Here is a 20,961-nt window from a genome sequence, read left to right on the forward strand (position 1 = left end):
TAACTAAAATTAATACAAAGTTAAACTTAGCAAAACTGACTTGTTCCCCAGCAATGGCAGAAAAGCTTGTTGATGGCAGTTAGCACGCAGAGTTGTGAACCGCAAGCTCACGGATCAGTTGTAGCTTTTCCCTTACAGATTCTCCCAAGGTTTATTAATCACGGAATAAGGGATTTGCATGCTTAATTGAGCACTAATCTATGTAACCGAAAGCTCTTTGTATAGGATAAGATTATGTTAACAAAAGAACTAAGTAGTCTAGATCAAAGCATATAGAGAGTAAAGGGTGTAAACAAGATAGGTGGAACGCTTGTTCTAGGGATCTAGGATATTTGTAGATGCAATCTCCATGCATGAAAGAACTAGATCTAAGTGTGATTATGAGTGGATGTGAACCATGCCCAACACTTTCCCTCTCGCATACGGTCACTACACAAGGGTACTCAACTATCTAAGTGTGATCGTTCTAGGTAAGCAAATAAGCAACCCAAAGTAGCGCTAGCCAGCCATTACATGAAAGAGCATCATCAAGATATGATTGATAACAAATAAATCTTAAACAAGAGGTTCAGTGATTACAAATCAAGATCTCCATACAACCCCGAGGACAAATAGAAACTTTACCACATGATCTTACACATGTTGACACAAATTTGAGGAAAGGATGCCCTGTAGATCAGTTGGACCAAAGACGATTACGAAAGGGGGCAGGAAAGCCCCAGGGCAATCAGCCTAGGCACCTTTGAGCCGATCAGCTCAGGAGGTTTCTGCCTCCTCTGGTGCTCTGCTTCGCATAGCCTCGTGTAGATTCAATCTTCTCTCCTTTTTTTGACCTTGCGGTGGCGGTGGATGGTGTTTGCATGGTTTTTCCTCCTCTCTCTCAAACTCTTATTCTTGTAATCCATGAGGGGGTATTTATAGTCCTTTGTAGGTGGCAGCTCTGGGTCGATGGTCAGTGGAAAAACCCTAGACATATCGTGGACGTCACGCTGAAGAAACAGGAGCTCGATCGGGCCTTGGAATAGGCCAGGCCGATCGGCCTGGGCCCTTTCTAGCCCTTTTGTACCTCTCATTCCTCATACAGGCTTCCCTCGATGATCCATGTCCAAATATCCATTAAGCTCTTTATGAAAACCCCTTGATTATGTCATATTTCCTTCCAAAACATAATATGCTCCAAAATACAACACATATGCAATAATAGGGTTATTGCAAGTGCTAAGTGGTGGGTTAGTATAAGAATACACATGAAAACACTAGTTAAATAGCACTAAAAGTGTGTTAGTAATGAGCGTCGACAGCCCTCGAACTGCTTGAGGCCATGCCTGCGCGGCCGCATGGCCAGCACCTCCCTCACCAGAGCGACCCAGCTGCGCCCTCTCGAGCTTGCCGCCGCGAGCCTAGCAACGCTGCAGCCTGCAGTTGCCACCCTCGCTTGAACTCCTGGCTGTGAGCCTTGCGGTTGTGCTTCCTGCTCGCGCGCTGCCGCAACCGCTTTTCCTGGCTACTGCCGTGCTTGCCCATGGAATCGGAGAGAAGAAGAAGGTGCTGCTATTACGTGAGGGAGAAGGGATGAGAATGCTTGCCTATGGGATCGGAGAGAAGAAGAAGGTGCTGCTATTGAGGGAGAAGGGATGAGATACGTATAGGGATGGCAGTTCTACCCGCGGGTTTTGTATCCAACAGGTGAGGGTATAGGCATGAATTCTCGACTGTGGGTAAGTGTACGAGTATGAATTTTCGCACACACGCAGAATACGGATAAAACAATCTTAGTACATGTCGGGTTCAAGTACATAGATACAGCCAACTACTCAAGAGTGGTTTATGTTCTATTACTGATGATCCAACCGGCCAATTTTCCTGTGTGCCAAATGGGATTGACTCCCCGGTATCCCACCTACTGACAATTATACTAATGACGAAGGCAAGGTACATGATCCCAGTTTATGAAGGAGGCCGTGAAGGATGAAATTTATCCATGTGGTCTGACACAAATGAATAATGATATTGAAAACTAATGATGTATGGACCTTAGTAGAAATTTCTAATGGGAGTTAAAAAAATGGGCTACAAATGGGTCTGCAAAGCCAAATGTGATTCCAAAGTAAACGTTAAAAGGTTCAACGAATTGACTATAATAAAAGTTTCTAATTTGTTCATGACTAAAGATCCCTTAAGAATTATTTTAAGAATTACAAGACTCATGGTACAATATATTTTGCAATTACACCAAATGGTAAAGTGCATTCCTCAATGGAGACTTGCATGAAATAATATTTACATGACTCAACCAGAAGGTATTGTCATGGAAGGCTAGGATGATTTGGGATGCAAATATAAGAAATATGTATGTGTCTTTAAGAAATGATCTAAGCAATGATACATCAAGTTTGATGAAACCGTAAGGAAATTTAAGTTTCAAAGAAAAATAAAATTCATGATTATATTTATGCTAAGATCAGGGGGAGTAAATTTACTGTCCTTGTAGTTCTGTGGTTGGATACTATCTTATTGGCTAGCCGTAACATGAATATGCTGCAGCATGAGACCAAGAAGATCTCTTCCCATTATTTTTTGAGATAAAAGATCTCGGTGACCATCTTATGTTCTTACTACTGAGATTCACTAAGATCGGTCCATAGGGGAACATTAGGCATATAATAATAGCATACATTGATAAAATACTAAAGAGATACAATATGTATTCACTGGTACAAAATTCGCCTTTAGTCCCGGTTGGTAGGGGGCAAATCTCCCGAAAATCCATCCGGGATAAAGCAATCGAGACGAAAGGGGGGGTCTTTAGTCCCGGATCACTCACGTGATTTTTCACGCGAAATATACGTGTGCGCGGTGCGTGGGATTCGAACCCACAACTTCAAGCCTCGCGCGTAGCTTCCTTACCGTCCCACCTACACAGCACATCTGACTATATAGGGGATGCAATCCTTTTGTATTAACTCGTGGGGAACCCTTTAGTCTCCCGGTTGGTAACACAAACTGAGACTAAAGGGTCTGAGGGCTTTAGTCCTTTTTCAGCCACCGTGGGGGACCCTTTAGTCTCAGGTGGTAACACCAACCGGGACTAAAGGATGACCTTTAGTCACGGTTGGTCTTGCCATCCGGGATTAAAGGGTTCTCCACGGGTGGTTGATTTTTTTCATCCGGGACTAAAGGATCTTCCACGGGTGGCTGATTGGTATTTGACCTGGCACTAAAGGCTCTTTAGTCATGACCAACTTTAAAGTGGGACAAAAGAGGGTGCATGGAAGTTGAGTTCCCTACTTGTGATTATTGCTTAGTCAAACCTGCTAGAAATGTTATGCTTCTGTTGTTGAAAGTATTATGAATGCTTAAGTATGTACACACCCTTGTATAGCTGTTTGCTACCGGGATGTTTGGCAAATACGAGTCAGATCCAGTACCGGACCATTGGAATATCATTAAGAGAGTACTATGCTATTTGCAAAGTATTGAAATTACATGATCACGTATTGAAGGTTGGATAACGTTATGGTTATTGTTTGTTCATGCTGACTTTGCGAGTTGTGTTGATAATGAATAGTGCACATATGTTTATATCGGCACCCCAAAAAGGAAGCAACATCATGGAAAAGATTAAAACAAAAGATTGACGCATCATCGACAAAGCAAGCAAATTTTGTGACATGTCCTAAGGGTAATGAGAAGGATGTATGGCTTAGGATCTTAATCCGGTTCGAGAGTGGTGGTGAAATTAAGTAAATTAAGTATTATGTTGTGAAAGATAGATTACGTGATCAAATAGTTGAGGTTGAGCATAGCTTACAGATCTGCTTACAAATAGCTTACCATCCGCTATGTTTCATGATTATGTAGCTGTCATGGGTTTACTGGAAAGCCTTTTGATTCTAAAAATAGAACACCGATAAACGTGATTATCTGGTCAATATAGAGTGGAGCACTATAGGTAATGATGTACGTGGTATTTAATTGACTATTGCGACACATTACTTTGGCCGAAAACTTCATTGAGAAAGAGCTTATGATGGTTAGCCTTACGAGAGGAAGAATATTTGAAAAATTTATCTTAACTAACAACCGAGAGAACAAGTCGTGAGCATTACCCATGCACGAGCGCCCTGATCAGGGGTGCCTAGCCAACTTGGTTACGGTCCCCTGTTGCACCGCGTCAACATAAAGTAGAGGGGGAGCCGGGCTACCTCTATGGCAGGCCAACGATCCCACAAGAAGCCCCGAAAGCTCCCAACAATCTAAGCCCCACTCGAATCGGGGAAATGCGGCAAGCAATGGGAAGATCGTCGCCGCCACTGTAGGACAAGCTGGCCCTCTTGTACCGTGAGTCCACGCCAAGTCAAGTCAAGAAGCGATGGTGTCAAGCACGACTTCAATCAATGGTATGCATCTACTGAATTCATGTGCCTCAGGTGTTCTGGTGCTTAAACTAGCTGTAATGCCATGTAATGTTCATGTTTATCTCACAAAATGCAGCAGCATCAATGATTTTGATGCCAGTGAACACCTTCATGTATGGGAAACCGTGAGGACACGAATAAATTTAGTTGCAACATTCATCTTGTCACTTGCGCTCAATTAATTTTTTCAGTCTATTATTATTTGTACTCCTAAATGGGACGGTAAATCTAAAACTTGGATACATGAGTGGGCTATTTTTACACATGTTTTTAATGTTGCAAATTTGAAATTTTAACGTTGCAGGGGACATTCCATGCATGATGCTATAATTGATGGTTGGAGCGTGTGATGGACAGTGTCTCATCACACGTCCAGGCGCTGGCAGCGCTATTTTTTTTATAATTATTATTTCGTGGCCCAGCCACAAACACTAGAAAAGCAGAGCAATAACTCGTGCTTCAGTTCAAGCTGCTGTGGCCCCGGCCTCAGTGTCCTCGATGTCGTTCCCGTCGCTCTCCTGCAGCTCCATGATGGGCTTCACCTTGCGCTCGGTGATGGCGATGCAGATGTCGTTGGGGAACAGGTTCCGGAGCACGAAGGCGTGCACGACGGTGGTGGCGAGCAGCGCCGCCACGGTGAGCGTGGCCACCGCGGACAGCGCCACGCACAGCGCCTTGGTGAAGGCGTTGTCCACCTCCGTCGAGTACCGGATCGCGGCCGCCGCGGCGCTGGCCATCGGGGACGTGTACGCCCACCACGCCAGCGAGAACCTGAACCCGCGGAAGAAGTTGACCCGCACCCCCAGCGACGCGTACAGGAACATCCCCACGAAGAACGCCACCCTGGAGACGTAGCCGAACTCGCCGGTGATCTTCGACCACGCCACCGACGACACGCTGGGCGCCGCCACGAAGAGGAAGAACACCGGGTGGAGCTCCTTGGGCAGCGTCTCGTTCGTCGGCAGCCGCTGGTACAGCGTCACGAACAGGACCACGTAATGCGCGAGGCCGACGGCGAAGAAGAAGATGGGGCCCTCCCTGAGCCCCATGGTGGCGCCGAGCTCCGCGCCGACGAAGTTGCCCAGTAGCGAGAGGTGGTTGGACGGGTTGGCCACCTTAGAGAGCCGCCGCTGGCCGCCGGACATCCACTGGCCGTAGATCTTGAGGCCCAGGCAGAGGAGGGGCGCCATGAGCACGTACCAGAGCCAGTGCGGCAGCCTGGCCGCCCACGTCAAGTGGTGCGGCACGCCGATGGCGAGGTAGAGGCAGGTGATCCAGGGCGCGAAGAAGAAGTTGACCCTGATGGGGTGGTAGTACTCGCGCCGCACCGCCTCGAAGTAGAGCGCCGACTTGCAGGCATAGGTGGCCGTGACGGCGAGCATGAGCGCCGCCGAGACGCACCAGAGCACGAGATTCGCCTTGGAGGTCACGTGCAGGAACGTGGTCGGCACGGAGAGAGCGATCACCTTCCACAGGATCGCCTGGCTGCTCACGCCCATGGGGATACCGAATGCCGAGATCGGGAACCGGAGCAGGAATGGCCACGTCGTGTCCGACGGCAGCACCAGGTCCTCCGACGGCTGAACAATTTAATGGAGAGGAGGACATAATGCAAGTAAGATTCTTCGTCCACGCAGAGCAAAAATGGACAAGACAGTAAGACACAGACACGTATACCTTGAGTTGGTCCAGCTCGGGGCCTTCCAGCGCGGCGTAGAAGCGATCGACCTCGGGGACGGAGGTGGCGCAGGTGCGGTGGCTGCCGCCGATGACATCGCTGGCGTCCTCGCCGCCCTCGTCGTTGAGGCCGTCCGGCCCGCCGGCCAGATGGGTGATCTGGCGCTCGAGCTTCCCGGACCACGTCTTGAACGAGTCGTAGCGCCTGTCCCAGTTCATGGGGGCGGTCCTGCGGGCGCGGCCGGACCTGCTGGCGAGCCTCGCCGGCGGCGGCCCGGGGATCGGCTGCGACCGGAACATCATGGCCTCCCTGTCCGGCTGCGTGAAGCGGACGCTGTTGCTCCCCTTGTCCTGCGCGGCCAGGCGGTGTGGCCCGCGCGCCGCGCTGTTCGCCATGGCCTGCCTCCGGAGGTTGCCGGAGTCGGCAGTCACAGCGGTGGGCGTGGGCACGCCGAAGCTGCCGGGCGACGCTGGCAGGCTGATGGACACGGGCTGCACAGCGCGGAAGCCGCCCGGAGGGTGGAGCTGCGTCTCAAGCGGCGGGAGGACCACCTCGCTGCGCCGCGGCGGCGGGACCTGCATTGCGAATGCATAGAAAACCATCATGTCCATGTCCACCTAGCTCGTCGTCCATGAGATCGAATGCGTGTGGAGTTATTGGACTATTTGCCGGGGCCTCACCGGGGGACGAACTGGCGGTTTGGGGTGGGCGACGGCCTCAGCGTTCCTCGGCGGCATGGTGCCGGACTTGCTGATGTGTGCCTCCATTCCTCGGGTCACAGTTGAGACCTGCCAGAGCAGCAGGCCAGCAGTGAGCAACAGGGACTCAGGGCTCTCTCTGAGTCTATCTGTTCTGCCTTCGGCTTTGGTTGCCTCAGCCCTGCTCTTTTTCTGGTTTCCAGCATGTCTGATTTAGGAAAAAAATTCAGTGCATCCTCCCCGCACGCGGATCCCGTGGGCACCAGCCTCCTACTGATGACGTGTCTCCAGCAGGATGTCCGCTCGGCTCCGTTCCCAGCGCGTGGCTCGCACGTCTTCGGCTCACAGCGGACGAGTCCACGACGACGTAGCGCTCGGCTGGCAAGTTGGTTTCAGTTTTCCACTGCCCGGCTCGTAATACAATAAATAAAATATTCTGCTCCTGGCTTTCACGTGTTGCTTCTCCGACCAAGTCTTCAGGATCAGGATTATTCTCCATGATTTTTTAAGATGGTGCCAAACCTTTTGGAGGTACATATGACATTTTGGCCTTTCTTAAACTTGTATATACGAGGTTATTTTTGCCGAAAATGATCACAGTATTTTGTGAATGTTTCTATGACTGTAGTGAATAGGATATGTATTAATTTCAAATTGATAACCAGCTGAAATAGGAAATATCATATGTAACTAGCAAAATCCATCTCAAATGTGTCATACTTGAAACAAATAAATACTGCAAAGTGGCGTGTTGTCTATCAACACAGTTACATCTTCTCATCAAAATTTAACTTCCTAGCGGATAAGGACATTGCGGCATCTTGATGAACACCATGTAAAAGGTCTGTATATCCGCCTTGCATGAAAGGAGCAGACATGGTAGAAGATTGCCCATACACACAGTCTGTGAAGTTTGGCACTGTAGCATTAGTATCTCCTCCATGGATGAGTGGCGCAGCCATGGCTGAATCATTTGCAAATTGCATTGTACTAGTATAACCGCCAATGCTACCGCCACCATGAAGGTCCTGTGTCATGTATAACAAATTGTTTGTTATAATTTGTTGTTAGTAAAAAAATATAAAACTAGAATAATGAGTCTAAGTCATTTACGATCAATTGGTTTGGATCAACAATTTCATATGTATTCTCTGCGGCATTAATTGGACCATCTCCTGTGAACAAAAATAATTAATATACAAGTTGGACCTTTCCTGGGAACAAAATCAGCAAGGTAGGGTGAATACCTTTCTTCTTAGTACTTTTCTTTTTCTTCTTTGTTGTATTCTTTTCAACTGCACTTTGGAGTCGCTTATTCTTTGGGCCCTTTATGACATGTGGAACTCTAAATGATATTGTACCTTTTAATGTGTCTGTAGCGCATTCAGTAGAAACTACAACAACGTCATCGAATTTTTCTTGCAACTTGCTCATAGCAATATCTGCTTCTAAGTCCAACTTATCTAGGCCTTTCTCCAAATTCTCAAGAAGTTCTTTTGACACTGAACATTTCAATGTAATGGATGTAGCCTTTCGTGACATACGTGCAGCACGTGCTTTCAAACTTTCTTCCTCGGTTTCTGGTTTCTCGATATAAAATCCTCTTTTTGCATATTTGGTCCATCTTCCCATTATATATTGCGGCGGCAATTTAAAAACATCATTCACACTGAAAACTTTGAAGGCATGCTTGCACAGTATACCTACATAATAAAAACATAAGTTTCCATTGGTTCAAATTAGAAACTATATTATAATTCAAAATGTGTGCACATACCTATGGATTCATACTTTCTGCAAGAACATGTAACGGACATATTCACACTGTTGAAAACAGTCGTTGCTCCATGATTAGCATGCATATGTGTAACCATATATGTGAGGATTGACTCATCAGCTTGCAACAATTTACAAGAGAATGAAAAATGTTCTTTAAATTCTTCCTCAAACTCCAAATACATCCTCTTTGTATATGATTCAGCCGCAGATTTCAATAGAGGTAAATCTGGACTGTAAGTAACTGGGTTCTTTTGGCGTGAGTTAAAATCTGCTTCTAACTCATTTTCACGAAGGCTAGCTGAAACCTTCTCGCATTCTACAAGAAGTTCAGTAAGTCCAAGTTTTCTACGAAATCTTTTCTTGAACACGTTATTCATACCTTCACTTCTTTGAGTTGAATTCATATCAGCTGTAAAAGAGTCACGGTATATAGTAGCCCACTTTTTCCTCAAAGCATATAGGTTTGCCATCCATTGGTTGTTCTCTAGTTTATACTTACTCAACAATTTCTGCCACATCTGAATGAACAGCGGCTCTGATCTCTCTTCATACACGCATCTCTTAAATTCAGGTAAAAATGTCTCAGAAATTTTTTTAATTAAGGGTCCTAGATGTTTAGCTGCATTAAGACATATGTGCCACAAACAAAGACGATGACTTGTATTTCTGAATACATAGGCAATTGCTCCTGCCATGGCCGCGTCTTGATCAGTGAAAATTGTTTTGGGATGTTTGCCAGACATAGCTGTTAGGAAGGTCTCAAAGAGCCAAACAAATGATTCAATACTCTCATTAAATATCAATGCTGCCCCAAAAATTATTGTTTGCTTGTGATGGTTCGTTCCCAGGAGTGGAGCAAAAGGCATTTCAAACTTATTAGTCTGAAAGGTGGTGTCAAATGATACGGCGTCACCAAAGCATGCATAGTCCATAATAGACTGACCATCTGCCCAGAAGAAATTAGCTATCCAACCATCTTCCTCGTCTATTTGAGCAGCATAAAAAAATCCAGGATCATCTCTCTGCTTATTCTTCAAGTAATCCAACAATGACTGCGCATCATTGCACTCTAAGTACTTCTTCCGCTCGCGACCGATCTCATTGTTGCTATCCATCTTTGCAAATGGAACTTTGTCAGATCCTCCATAAAATTCTTTCATGAACTCATACACCTGGGCTGGCTTCATCCCGGCTTCTCTTATCTGACCAATCAGCTGCCTGTCTGCATCTGTAACACGACGCTGGGACTTCAGCTTGTGCTTTTTATTAGGACTAGCAAGATAATGATTGTGATCAAGTACAACCTTTTGCACTTTCCAAATCCCCTCTCTGCTGACACTAAACTGAACACGGGCATCACAACCCGTCCTTGTAGCATCCTTCTGTGACGACGCATTAGCACAGTGTCCTTCGTTACTGCAAACTATATACTTCTGGCATATAGTTTTATCAACTCAGCGCTTCGTATGGCTCTTTCTAATACTGAATCCGACCTTACCAGCATAGTTATTATACATCTCGTAAGCTTTATCCTCTGAATCGAAAGCCATTCCAACTTCAGGAGCAATCAAAGGCTGTCCATTTTTATCTAATACCTGTTGTACGATGAGAGAAAATTTAAAGCTGTTTAATAACTAGGAATAGATAGTATGATTTTTTAATGCTTATAGTAGTCAAACTGACATCTCATACCGTATCTGATTGTTGTGCCATAGATTCTGGTAACTCAGAAACTGATGTAGACGCGGACTCGATGATAGCAGTGCTGTTCCCCTACGTATGTAAAAACAGTTGTTTGAGATGTTCCCGCCCACAAATCTAGCTAGCACAAATAGATCTACAATGTTATAAGGGTACATGGCTTCCGCACATACCTGCCTTGCATCAACAGCACCATTGATTAGGGCAGAGTTCGTCGTTTCCATGGTGTCTACGAGAGGATTTGATGGGGAAAAATTCTCCTCACCATCTGAATGATATCCGAAGGTGGAGTCCCTTTGGCTTGCATGGCTACAAGACATCAGGCAACCGGCGGCAACTCGCACAGCCGGCCGCAGTACGTGTATCGTCGGCGGCGGCGGCGGCGGCGTGACCTGTTTCTACGATCTTTCTCTGTGGATGGAACCAACTCACGAAGCTATCCTATGATTACGGCGCTGACTACGTGGTGATGAGCCGGGCGGTGCAAAACTGAAACCAACTTGCGAGCCCAGCGCTACGTCGTCGTGGACTCGTCCGCTGCGAGCCGAAGACGTGCGAGCCACGTGCTGGGAACGGAGCCGAGCGGACATCCTACTGGACACGCGTCATCAGTAGGAGGCTGGTGCCCACGGGATCCGCGTGCGGGGAGGACGCACTGAATTTTTTTCCCTGATTTATGGACGCTAGTTCTGCCAACGCAGTGGTCATAGGTGGAGTGGCCCTGCTGCCGTCATCTGTACGTATACAGGGCCGGCTCCAGGGCCCTTGGGCAAGGACGAAAAATAAGGCTCTTGAACTAATTTTTAATATGAAAACTTAAGTATACAGTACAAATAATAAAAATTACTTTGCAATATATATAGCTCATAAAACATAATAATAGTGTAACAAGAAAATAAAAACAGTAACCATCCTTAAATAAAAATATAATGCTTCAATGCTTTGTAAAAAATAGTATTCGTGCATTTCTTAATGCAAAATCTTCAAGAATGGTATCAAGATTAATGTCGTCCAAAACATCCTTCTCGATGCTGCACATAGTCAAGCCATCCAATCTTTCTTGTGACATAGTTGATCTCAAATAATTTCTCAATAGTTTCAATTTGGAGAAACTTCTTCGGCTGATGCTACTGTCATTGGAATAGTTAAGAGAATTCGATATGCAATGGAGACATTCGGATAGCAATCTACAACTTTAACAAACTGAAGAATCTCATATGCTGATATTAATTGTTCTGGCAAAGATACTTGCAACACTTTTAATTCAGAGAAAAAATCATCCAAATGAACATCAGACTTGTTATCATGAGAAAAAGATTTTGCAAAAGTAGTGCAGCACTTTCGTAGATCATTATCATCCAAGAACTTTAGATTTTCTGAGTTGAACAAGAAACCAAATATTTCTTCAAATTTATTTAGCTGTTCAAATCGACTAGTCAATGAAGCAATAGAAGCATCCACAATAACTAGGAAGTAACTAACTTTGAACTCATCTATAGCTGAAAGTTGTAATTCTTCAGTTTCATCATTTTGTTCATCAAAATGCTTCTTTGTTTTACCTTGACGTTTTGTAGGAAATTTTGGCTCTATGTCCATACTGGATGCAATGGATTTTGCGGTCGCAATAGTAGCATTGAAACCTTCTTCTCTATACTTCTAGAAATATGAGATGAACCCCTCAATTTGTTTGAGAGTAGAATCTAAGCATACAATCTTAGATTGTAACTCTTTGCTCACTATGTTGATAGTAGATAAAATATCATCCCAAATAACCATACCAACTATAAATTCAAATTTCTCAAGTGCAGTTACCAATGATTGAGCATCACTTACTATTTTTGGGTCATCAATAGCAGTTCTTTCCAATTCCTTCAATGCTGATATTATTTGTAGGGCTTGATACTTGATAGTTTGTTCACTCTTTATTCGACTCTCCCAATGAGTATTAGACAACGGTTTGACAGTAAACCTCTCAACATTATCAATCAAAATTTTCCACCTTTTAGTAGAGCTTGCAAACAAACAATATATCATTTGTATAACACCGAAGAATGAAATAGCTGTCTTGGAAGATTTTACCATATCACAAAGAGTGAGATTCAGACTATGAGATGCACATAGCATATATAATGCTCTTGGATTAATTTCAAGCAAACATGTCTTTACACCTTGATGTTCTCCCTTCATATTTGAACAATTGTCATAATCTTGACCTCTTACATAATCAATGTTCAAATCAAGAGACCAAAGTGCATCCAACAAAATATTAAAAAGCCCCAAGCCGGATGTGTCATGAACCTCTAAGAACTCCAAGAAAAATTCCTCTACTCTTGGAATGGTACTTGACATATTAACACAACACAGAATTAATGTTATTCGTTCTTCATGGCTCACATCTAGGGTACAATCCAAGATAACAGAGAAATACTTGGCATCTTTGATAATCTTTAAGATATGATTTTTCACAGCATCAGCAAGAATAGTAATTAACTCCTTCTGAATATTATGGCTAAGATAATGATGATGAATTTCATTACTTTGAATGCGCCTAACATGATCTTGCATAAGAGGATCAAATTCAGCAATCATTTCAACTGTGGCTAGAAAATTACCATTGTTACGTTCATAAAATTTCTCATATGATCCTTGGAAGGCTAGATTTTATTTAGCAAGAAACTTCACAACAGAAACTATTCTTACCAAGACCTATCTCCAACGCTCCTTTTCCTTTGTAATTTCTCATTGCATTTCATCATCAATTGTTTGATTTTTGCTTAATCTAAGCTGAACCGCATTCCATGTACTCATGTTTGTCAAATGCTCCGCACTGTTCTCATGTGTTTTCAGTTTCTCACTGAGATGCTTCCGGTCTCTCATTCCATCAGATGCTAACAATGAATTGTTCTGATTTGATTGGAACAACTTGCAGCAAAAATAATAAACCTTATCCACAGTTTAGAATAAACCAATCACTTCCTATCAACAAACTCACCATTAGATAATTTTCTGGAGTAGTAAGCATAAGAAAAATGTCTGCCACTGGGACCACAAGGGAATTGTAGATCCATTTCTCTCACAGGTCCTTTCTCAATTAAGATATCTTTTTTTCTATTGTCAAGATTTTCCCATGTTCTAGGGTTAAAAATAGTCAAAACTAAATCTTCTTGTTCATCAATATTCGTAGTTTCAGTATCACCTGAAGGCTGTAAAGTGCCACCTCCCAGAGCCTGAGTATGATCATTAGCATCAGTTTCAACATTTAAATCACTACTAGAGAACTGACTTTAGATACCACCCCTTTTAGTCTCGGTTTAATTTCGGCCCGGGAGAAAAGGGGGTGCGCTACACTTTACTCTTGGTTGGTATTTGCAATCAGGACTATAGGGGACCTTTTAGTTCCGGTTCAAAAATCAACCACCCGTGGAGATCCTTTAGTCCCGGTTGAAAAAATTAGGCACGCGCGGGGGACCTTTTAGTCCCGGTTGGTAAGATCAATCGGGACTAAATGGTCACCCTTTAGTCCCAGTTGGTATTACCACCCGGGACTAAAGCAACCGGGATAAAAGGGGTTCTTTAGTCCCGGTTGCAAACTCCAACCGGGATAAAAGGGTCCCCCACCGGTGGCTGATAAAAGAAGAAAGGCTTCAGACCCTTTTTATCCCGGTTGGTGTTTCCAACCCGGACTAAAAGGGTCCCCCCATGTGTGGCTGGGAAAGGACTAAATTTCTCGAACCTTTTTATCCCGGTTGGTATTACCAACCTGGATTTAATGAGGTCTTTAATCCCGGTTGGTGTTACCAACCCATATTAAAGGGTTCTCCATGAGTTAATACAAAAGGATAGCATCCCCTATATAGACAGATGTGGTGTGTAGGGGGATGGCAAGGAAGCTACGCGCAAGGCTTGAGGTCATGGGTTCGAATCCCACGGACCGCGCACGTGCATATTTCGCGTGAAAAATCGTGTGACTTGTGACTTGTGACCTGCGCGTGTGGGGTCCCATGGACCCCCAATACTTTTTTTATTTTTGTTTTTACAATTAGTACCGGGTCTAAAAGGGGCGGGAGGCAACTCCTAGCGTGGCGACCGTTTCCTCCCGGTTGGTATTACCAACCAAGACTAAAAGGAGATCTTACATCCCGATTTTGGGATCCGTGATAAAAGAACCCCCCTTTTATCTCGACAAGGTCACCCCAGATGCATGTTCGTGAGATATGCACCCTACAAACCGGTACTAATACCGAGTTTTCTAGTAGTGAATTATGCTCTTCTGTAGTACCTTCATTAGCATTGACTTCTGCAACTTGTTCCCGCCCCTGATCTTCACTGATTTCACCATTATTTGTAACTGGAAAAAACTTATGTAGAGCACCTCTCTGCATTTCTACGAAGTGATCTTCTTGTTTTCTTTTTTTTCTTTTCTGAGCACCCGACAAATGCTTCTTAGGTAACATCTATCATATTCAAATAAATATATTGAATTAGAAATTTTAACCTACCACATTCGGTATAACTGTATAAGCATAGCGGCATAGTGGATAAAAAACAAATAAGAAAAAAAATGCAAGGGCTCACCTCTGAGTCTTTGACGTGCTCGGTGCTCCAAGATGTGCGTGTGCATGCTCCACTGCTCCAGTACAGAAGGCAGAAGCGGCGCTCGGTGCTCCACGGCTCCCGACGCTGAGACATGGCGGCGGCAGTGCTCGCCTAATCGCCCGCCTCTTGCGCTTGCTGAGAGGCTGACTTGCCCGCGCGATGACCGATGAGCTGACGATTGGATCGGCGGCGTCGGCGGCACGGAGACACATGAGACAGGAGCGTATACGACGAGTCGGATCGAATCGGGATCCCCGGCGGCATAGCCGAGCGTATTTTGCAGGCCTAGCAAGCAATTTGGCAAGTCCAATTTGACATGGATGGAAGGCAAACTGCAGATGTTACACGCGCCATTTAGAAAGGCCGAAATAAAATTCACCAAACAAATTATATATACTAACTATCTATATGGTTATGAGCCCTCCGACTTCATGGGCCCGGTCGGTCGCACGGCCTGGCCCCCTAGAGCCGGCCCTGTGTGTATATCGCAGTATCACAATAGGATGCTGCAAACCAACCCAGGCAGCGTGCAGCATATGGATTGAAACATTATTACAGCACTGTCCTAACGAGTTTTATCTAAAATTTTACTGGGCAAGCAACTTGGGTGGCGGACAAATATAATACTCCCTCTGTTCTAAATTGTAAGTCATATTTACTAGGTGCATAGATATTATTATGCATTTAGATATAGTGTATGTCCTAGAAAAGTTAAAATGACCTACAATTTGGAATGGAGGAAGTATAGGTTTACTCCATTTCACAGTATTTCTAAACTTCATGGTTCCATCGATACGATGGTTTTTTAACTGTGCATCCACAAGAATAAGATGGCTTGTGAATTCTTAGACTTGCTTTGCATTGTTCAATATTCAGTGAAACAAATAATTTGCATCAGCGGAACATTTGAACCACGAATCTGTAATTTGTTGAACATTGCAGTCGACTGCCAATTCTAGCCCTATCTTAAGTTCTTAACCTCGTCAGTTGAACGTATACTACCTTCATCTTCAGTGGCATGAAGGGATAGCATCTCCTCCTAAACTTCAGGAAAGATGTCAGGTAGTAAACGGGTTCTACTTCAGGAAATATAGAAGTCATCATGCAGAAAGTGTGTGAAACCTTTTTTTATCTATCCTGACGAATGCAATGGACGACCATATGAGGTCAAATTTAAAGTAGGTAGCACTGATTGTCGCCACTCGCCAGATGTGTGGTAGAATATGCCATGATTTTAATTATGTTTTGTTATTAAATTTGTGTTGATGGAAAGTTAAGAAAAACTTTTTGGGGCCTGAAACTTTTTCATAAACGCTCTATAATATAGCGGCACAGTGTACATCTTTATCTATATAGCAGATGATCTTTTCCCCCTCATCCGCGGAGTATGCACGGGCAAGATAATATGGAAATTTTCACCATGGACGTGTTAAGATTAGTTCAACCTATAGATCGCTGCAACTCTACGGGACAATACTGTTTTGGAATTTGGTTAATTGTTCGGTCCAACTTTCTTAGAGTACGGCCTTGTGAAACACATCTTAGTGCTATTTGGTGACCTAAAATTCCTGTGAGCGAAGCAGCACTATCAAATCTGACCATGAAGTCCTCGACAACAATAGTCATATTTTACGGTTGATTTTTTTTTAACGAACGGGCACGGGATAGTGCCTATTTCATTGATAGAGCAGGAGCAAACATGAAAGAACAGAAAAAGTAAAAGAAAATGAAGAGGCTTAAGGGACTACTCGCGTGCTAGAAGTAACGCTAAATCTTTGGCCCCCGCCAAGAGCTAAGCTGAGGCCTCATCCTTAATTTTTGCCATCACTGTCATTGTTGAGGTCTCATTTTCTGTTAAAGATGCGTGCATTCCGCTCTTTCCAAATCTCCCACATGATAAGAAGAGTGAGACTTCTTAGAGCCTTACGCGGTGAATCCGGTGTTGTAGTTATAGAAGTCCACCATTCCAGAGCGTTGGATGAGGGTCGCCAAGCATTGGGCCTTAGATAAGGCTGCGCTAGCCATGTCGCCGTTAGATCCCAGATCCTCTTTGTGTACCTGCACTCGGCCAAAATGTGGTGGCTAGTCTCCATGGTACGGTTGATTATTAGGCATGGAATGTGCCATTATTTGTTGTGCTAATATAGCCAAGGGTAAATTTGTTTGCTTGAACTTCGGAATTGATTGTTGCATATATTGCATTATCATCGTGAACTGTGCGAGTTTAGTAGTTTTAGTTAATAAAAGAATAGAATTAAGAGGCAAGTAAGCACAATGCGAAAGGCATGGAGAGTACAGCCTATCCTCCATCCCTTGTTTTAAATTCTTTTCTATCTGTTCCCTCTGCTCATCTTCTTGTATTCTTCCTATGCAATGCGCATTCTCACAGAGAGCAGTTGTAGTGCACTGAAACCCCAATTACTTTGGAACAAGCAGCCATGTTACAAAGGTCCATGCAAAGAAACGGAATGGAATAAAGCAAGAAGCAATTGTTTATGTGCGTCCAAAATCCAGTGGTTTGTTAACTAAAGCTGTGAGCTAGACGGCTATATAAAATCAGCAAGTTGGATTATGCCACATAAGCGCATATTCAAATTATGTCAATGAGAAGCGTGCTCATTGAATAAACAAAACATCCAAGAGTACCTGGACCTGACATGTGACATATACTATTCCTGGACTTAAACCTTGCTCAGGGATGGCTACAAGAGAGAATAATTTTCAGGTGAAGTAGTCAGCAATATGCTGTAAAGTGTGTGAGCGTGATGTGAGGGAGTGTATCGAGACAATTCCTAGTTCCATCACTGTGCTTCTCTTCTTTGTGCATAACCTAGTTAAAATCATGTACAATATTCATACAAAAATTTACTTATAATTAAAATTATAAATGAATTAATACTGTAAACTATGGGGCACTAGCTAGTAATAAGTGTACTTCGATGCACACACAAATCAAAAACATTTAACCGGCTAAAAGTGTTTAATGAAGTAAAAACAGATAGAATTAATTGGGAATAAAATGGGACTAGTGGTCAGTGGAGTACCATAGTACTCCCTCCGTTCCAAATTATTATTAGGTTTGGCTTTTCTAGATACATAACTTTTACTATGTATCCAGATATAATATATATCTAGTAGAAAATTTAAAATAAATAGTAATTTAGGACGGAGGGAATAGTTGAGCAATACCTGCGCCCGGCTTTGCGCAAACCGGCATACGCTGAGTTCCAGTTAAGCTTGCGCTGTGCCTACCTGTGGCTGTTGAACTAGCCCTTTCTTAGAAAGGCTCCAACAGCAGGGGCGTTCTTCAATTTACGAAGTCCGGTACCCAGGGATATGAGGAATACCACAAGTTGATGCATACGGCCCATATAGACATAACGATCAGGCACCTGGATCAGCATATTGACCCTGTGGAGAGGACATCTGCTGATCACGTACCACGCTGTCTTAAAGCACATCTTGTTGCTTTCTCTCTTCCACATCAATAAGTAAAACGTGTTTGAACAGTTCCGTTTTAAAATAGTTCACAGGGGTTGCTTAGGTGTTTCGCTGGACTATATAAGCTAAGTTATGAGTTATGGGTACTATGGTAAAAGATCACATTGGAACCATAAATAATCTGAAATAATCTAACTTTGGGCAGCTTATTTGAGATTATTTGTGGTTCAAAGTGGTATCATAATACTCTTTTATTCTACTACCCTTGTACAAACCGATCGAAATACATCTCCTGTACTGTAAACAATCAATGCTGGAACTCTAACAACAATTGGTACCTCTCAGGCTCTCACCAACTAGGAAATATTTTCTATTCTATGCTCTTTATTTGACACGCAGAGGACAGTTAGTGAAACACATGGATCCTAAATTCTTCTGCTGAGGTTCGTTGAGGTCAAGCAGATGTAATACACCGAAAACCTCCCCTTATTCAAACATGTCTGCCATAAAATGGCTTATCGCCCCAGCTGCATCCTATCCCTAAGAAGTTAATCGATATATTATTTATTTCCCATGGTTTTGACGTCTTCATGATACAAATGGAGCCATGGGAAGAAGTGGCATCAAGCGAATAGCATACCACAAGCTTTACTTATACGCCTGATGCAGTGCATTATGTTGCGCGATGGGAATAGGATGTATCTGGAACCAATGGATCTTTGCTGTACCGATGATGTCTCGAGGTCAGAATGCTGTGCCAACCAATCAGAGAGCTAAGAGAGATGTAGTACTCCTAAAGGACTCACAGTTCCAGTAATTAGGAGCCTAACAGTCCATCTTCCGTTGAGGTATACTCACTACCGGAAACAAGAAGTTTGCCGAGTGCCTGAGGCACTCGGCAAAGGTCCAAAAACTCTCGGCAAAGAGTTCCCGAGTGTTACACTCGGCGAACGACACTCGGCGAACTTTCCTACGGCAAACGGTGGAGTTGTCGAGTGTCGAACATCGGGCACTCGGCAAATGATTTGCTGAGTGTCAAAACGCACTCAGCAAACATTTTCGGAAAAAATAAAAAAAAACAGAAACAGGCGCCGGCTGCCGGCCGCCGGCCACGGCCACGGCCACCACGCCGCCGCCGGCCGCCACGCCCGCTGCCGCCCGCCACCACGCCGCCTCGCCCGCTGCCGAATCCGCGCCAGATCCGGAGGGGAGAGAGCTGCGCCGCCGCCGGCCGCCACGCCCGCTGCCGCCCGCCACCACGCCGCCTCGCCCGCTGCCTCCCGCCACCACGCCGTCTCGCCCGCTGCCGAATCCACGCCAGATCCGGAGGGGAGAGAGCTGGGGGCCGCCGGATCCGCGCCGGAGGGGAAGAAGGGGGCGCGGATCCGGCCGGAGGGGAGGGAGCCGGGGAAGGAGAAGCCGGATCCGGAGGGGAAGAAGGGGCGGCGGCGACGGCGGGGGCCGGGCGGCGGGCGGCGGGGCCGGGGGCCGGGCGACGGGCGGTGGGGCCGGGGGCTGGGTGTCGGGCGACGGGGGCGCCGGGCGGCGGGCGGCGGCGGGGGGCGGCGGGCGCCGGCAGGGGGCGCCGGGCGACGGCGGGGGGGAGAGAGGAAGAGGTGGGGGACGGGTGGGGTAGTGGCGGAGGTCGAGTGGGATCGAGGGGGCCGGAAGAGAGTGCCAGGGATATGTACTGCGCGGTTTGGAAAAAAAAGGTCGGCGAGTGTCCGATGTGGACACTCGGTAAAGGGTTTCTTTGCCGAGTGTCCACCCTAGGACACTCGGCAAAATTTTTTTAAAAAAAATTAAAAATATCCAACAGTTTCAAAAAAATACCAAATTTTCACACGAAACAATATACGTTCTCTACTGACTATACAAAAAGTTTTGTAGTCAAACCAAACTCGACCGTCACTTCGACTCTAAATTTTATCGAATCCTTCTCAAAGTTACTATTCTTCTTCTGAGATGCTTCGGTTTGTAATCATCGTACATGATGAAATGTGTAAAACCTTCTCAATTTTTTTCCACAGCCTCCACGTATTATATCATCACATCATGACAAATCTCATAATTTTCAGACATTGCTTATTTTTTTTACAATTTAAAAATACTACCGCCACACGTTCATTGTCGTGTTTCCTGAATAAGATGTTCGAAATTTCTTTTCATTTCATGGGTCAAGTCTCAAATTGAGCCAAATAACATGAATATCATTTTTCTACTCATTTTGTTCCATAATTTGAATCACTTGCAGTTCAAATTTGACTTATACCAAAAATTTCCTTGAAATGCAATTAATTAAATAAATATAGCAAATAAATCCAAAAATATACCAAATTTTAACATGGAGTACCACATGTTGTGTGTGGGGAGTAGAAAAAATTTCAAGGTGAAAAGAGAAAAAAAATTATTTTTTTGCCGAGTGTTAAAAAAAACACTCGGCAAACCCCCCTCTTTGCTGAGTGTCAAAAAAAACACTCGGCAAACCCGTCTCTTTGCCGAGTGTATTTTTTGACACTCGGCAAAGAGGGGGGTTTGCCGAGTGTATTTTTTGTGACACTCGGCAAAGCCCCGATTTGCCGAGTGTTTTTTCTTTACCGAGTGTTTTTAGCTTGGCACTCGGCAAAGAGTCTGTTTGCCGAGTGTTCGA

At 44.6% G+C, this 20,961-nt stretch overlaps 1 protein-coding gene and 1 pseudogene across 1 annotated transcript; both read right to left on the reverse strand.

The window, feature by feature from the left end:
- Positions 1 to 4,633: 4,633 nt before the first annotated feature.
- On the reverse strand, positions 4,634 to 6,980 carry LOC117850208 (S-type anion channel SLAH2). The gene is made up of 3 exons (XM_034732013.2): positions 6,777 to 6,980; positions 6,096 to 6,671; positions 4,634 to 5,998 (listed from the first exon to the last, which is right to left on the reverse strand). Exons 1-3 carry the CDS (start codon positions 6,861 to 6,863, stop codon positions 4,883 to 4,885), a joined length of 1,779 nt encoding a protein of 592 aa, XP_034587904.1. The 5' UTR covers positions 6,864 to 6,980; the 3' UTR covers positions 4,634 to 4,882.
- Positions 6,981 to 7,971: 991 nt separating this feature from the next.
- On the reverse strand, positions 7,972 to 10,498 carry LOC117849250 (protein FAR1-RELATED SEQUENCE 5-like; annotated as a pseudogene).
- Positions 10,499 to 20,961: the final 10,463 nt, after the last annotated feature.

This window comes from Setaria viridis, chromosome 3, assembly GCF_005286985.2.
Source record: "Setaria viridis chromosome 3, Setaria_viridis_v4.0, whole genome shotgun sequence".
In the NCBI taxonomy this organism is placed as follows: domain Eukaryota; kingdom Viridiplantae; phylum Streptophyta; class Magnoliopsida; order Poales; family Poaceae; genus Setaria; species Setaria viridis.

Coding starts and splice junctions, on each gene's coding strand:
- LOC117850208 (XM_034732013.2), bottom strand. CDS start 6,863: ATGGAGGCACACATCAGCAAGTCCGGCACCATGCCGCCGAGGAACGCT. Junction 6,672..6,776: donor AACCGCCAGTTCGTCCCCCG/GTGAGGCCCCGG, acceptor TTCGCAATGCAG/GTCCCGCCGCCGCGGCGCAG. Junction 5,999..6,095: donor CCGAGCTGGACCAACTCAAG/GTATACGTGTCT, acceptor TAAATTGTTCAG/CCGTCGGAGGACCTGGTGCT.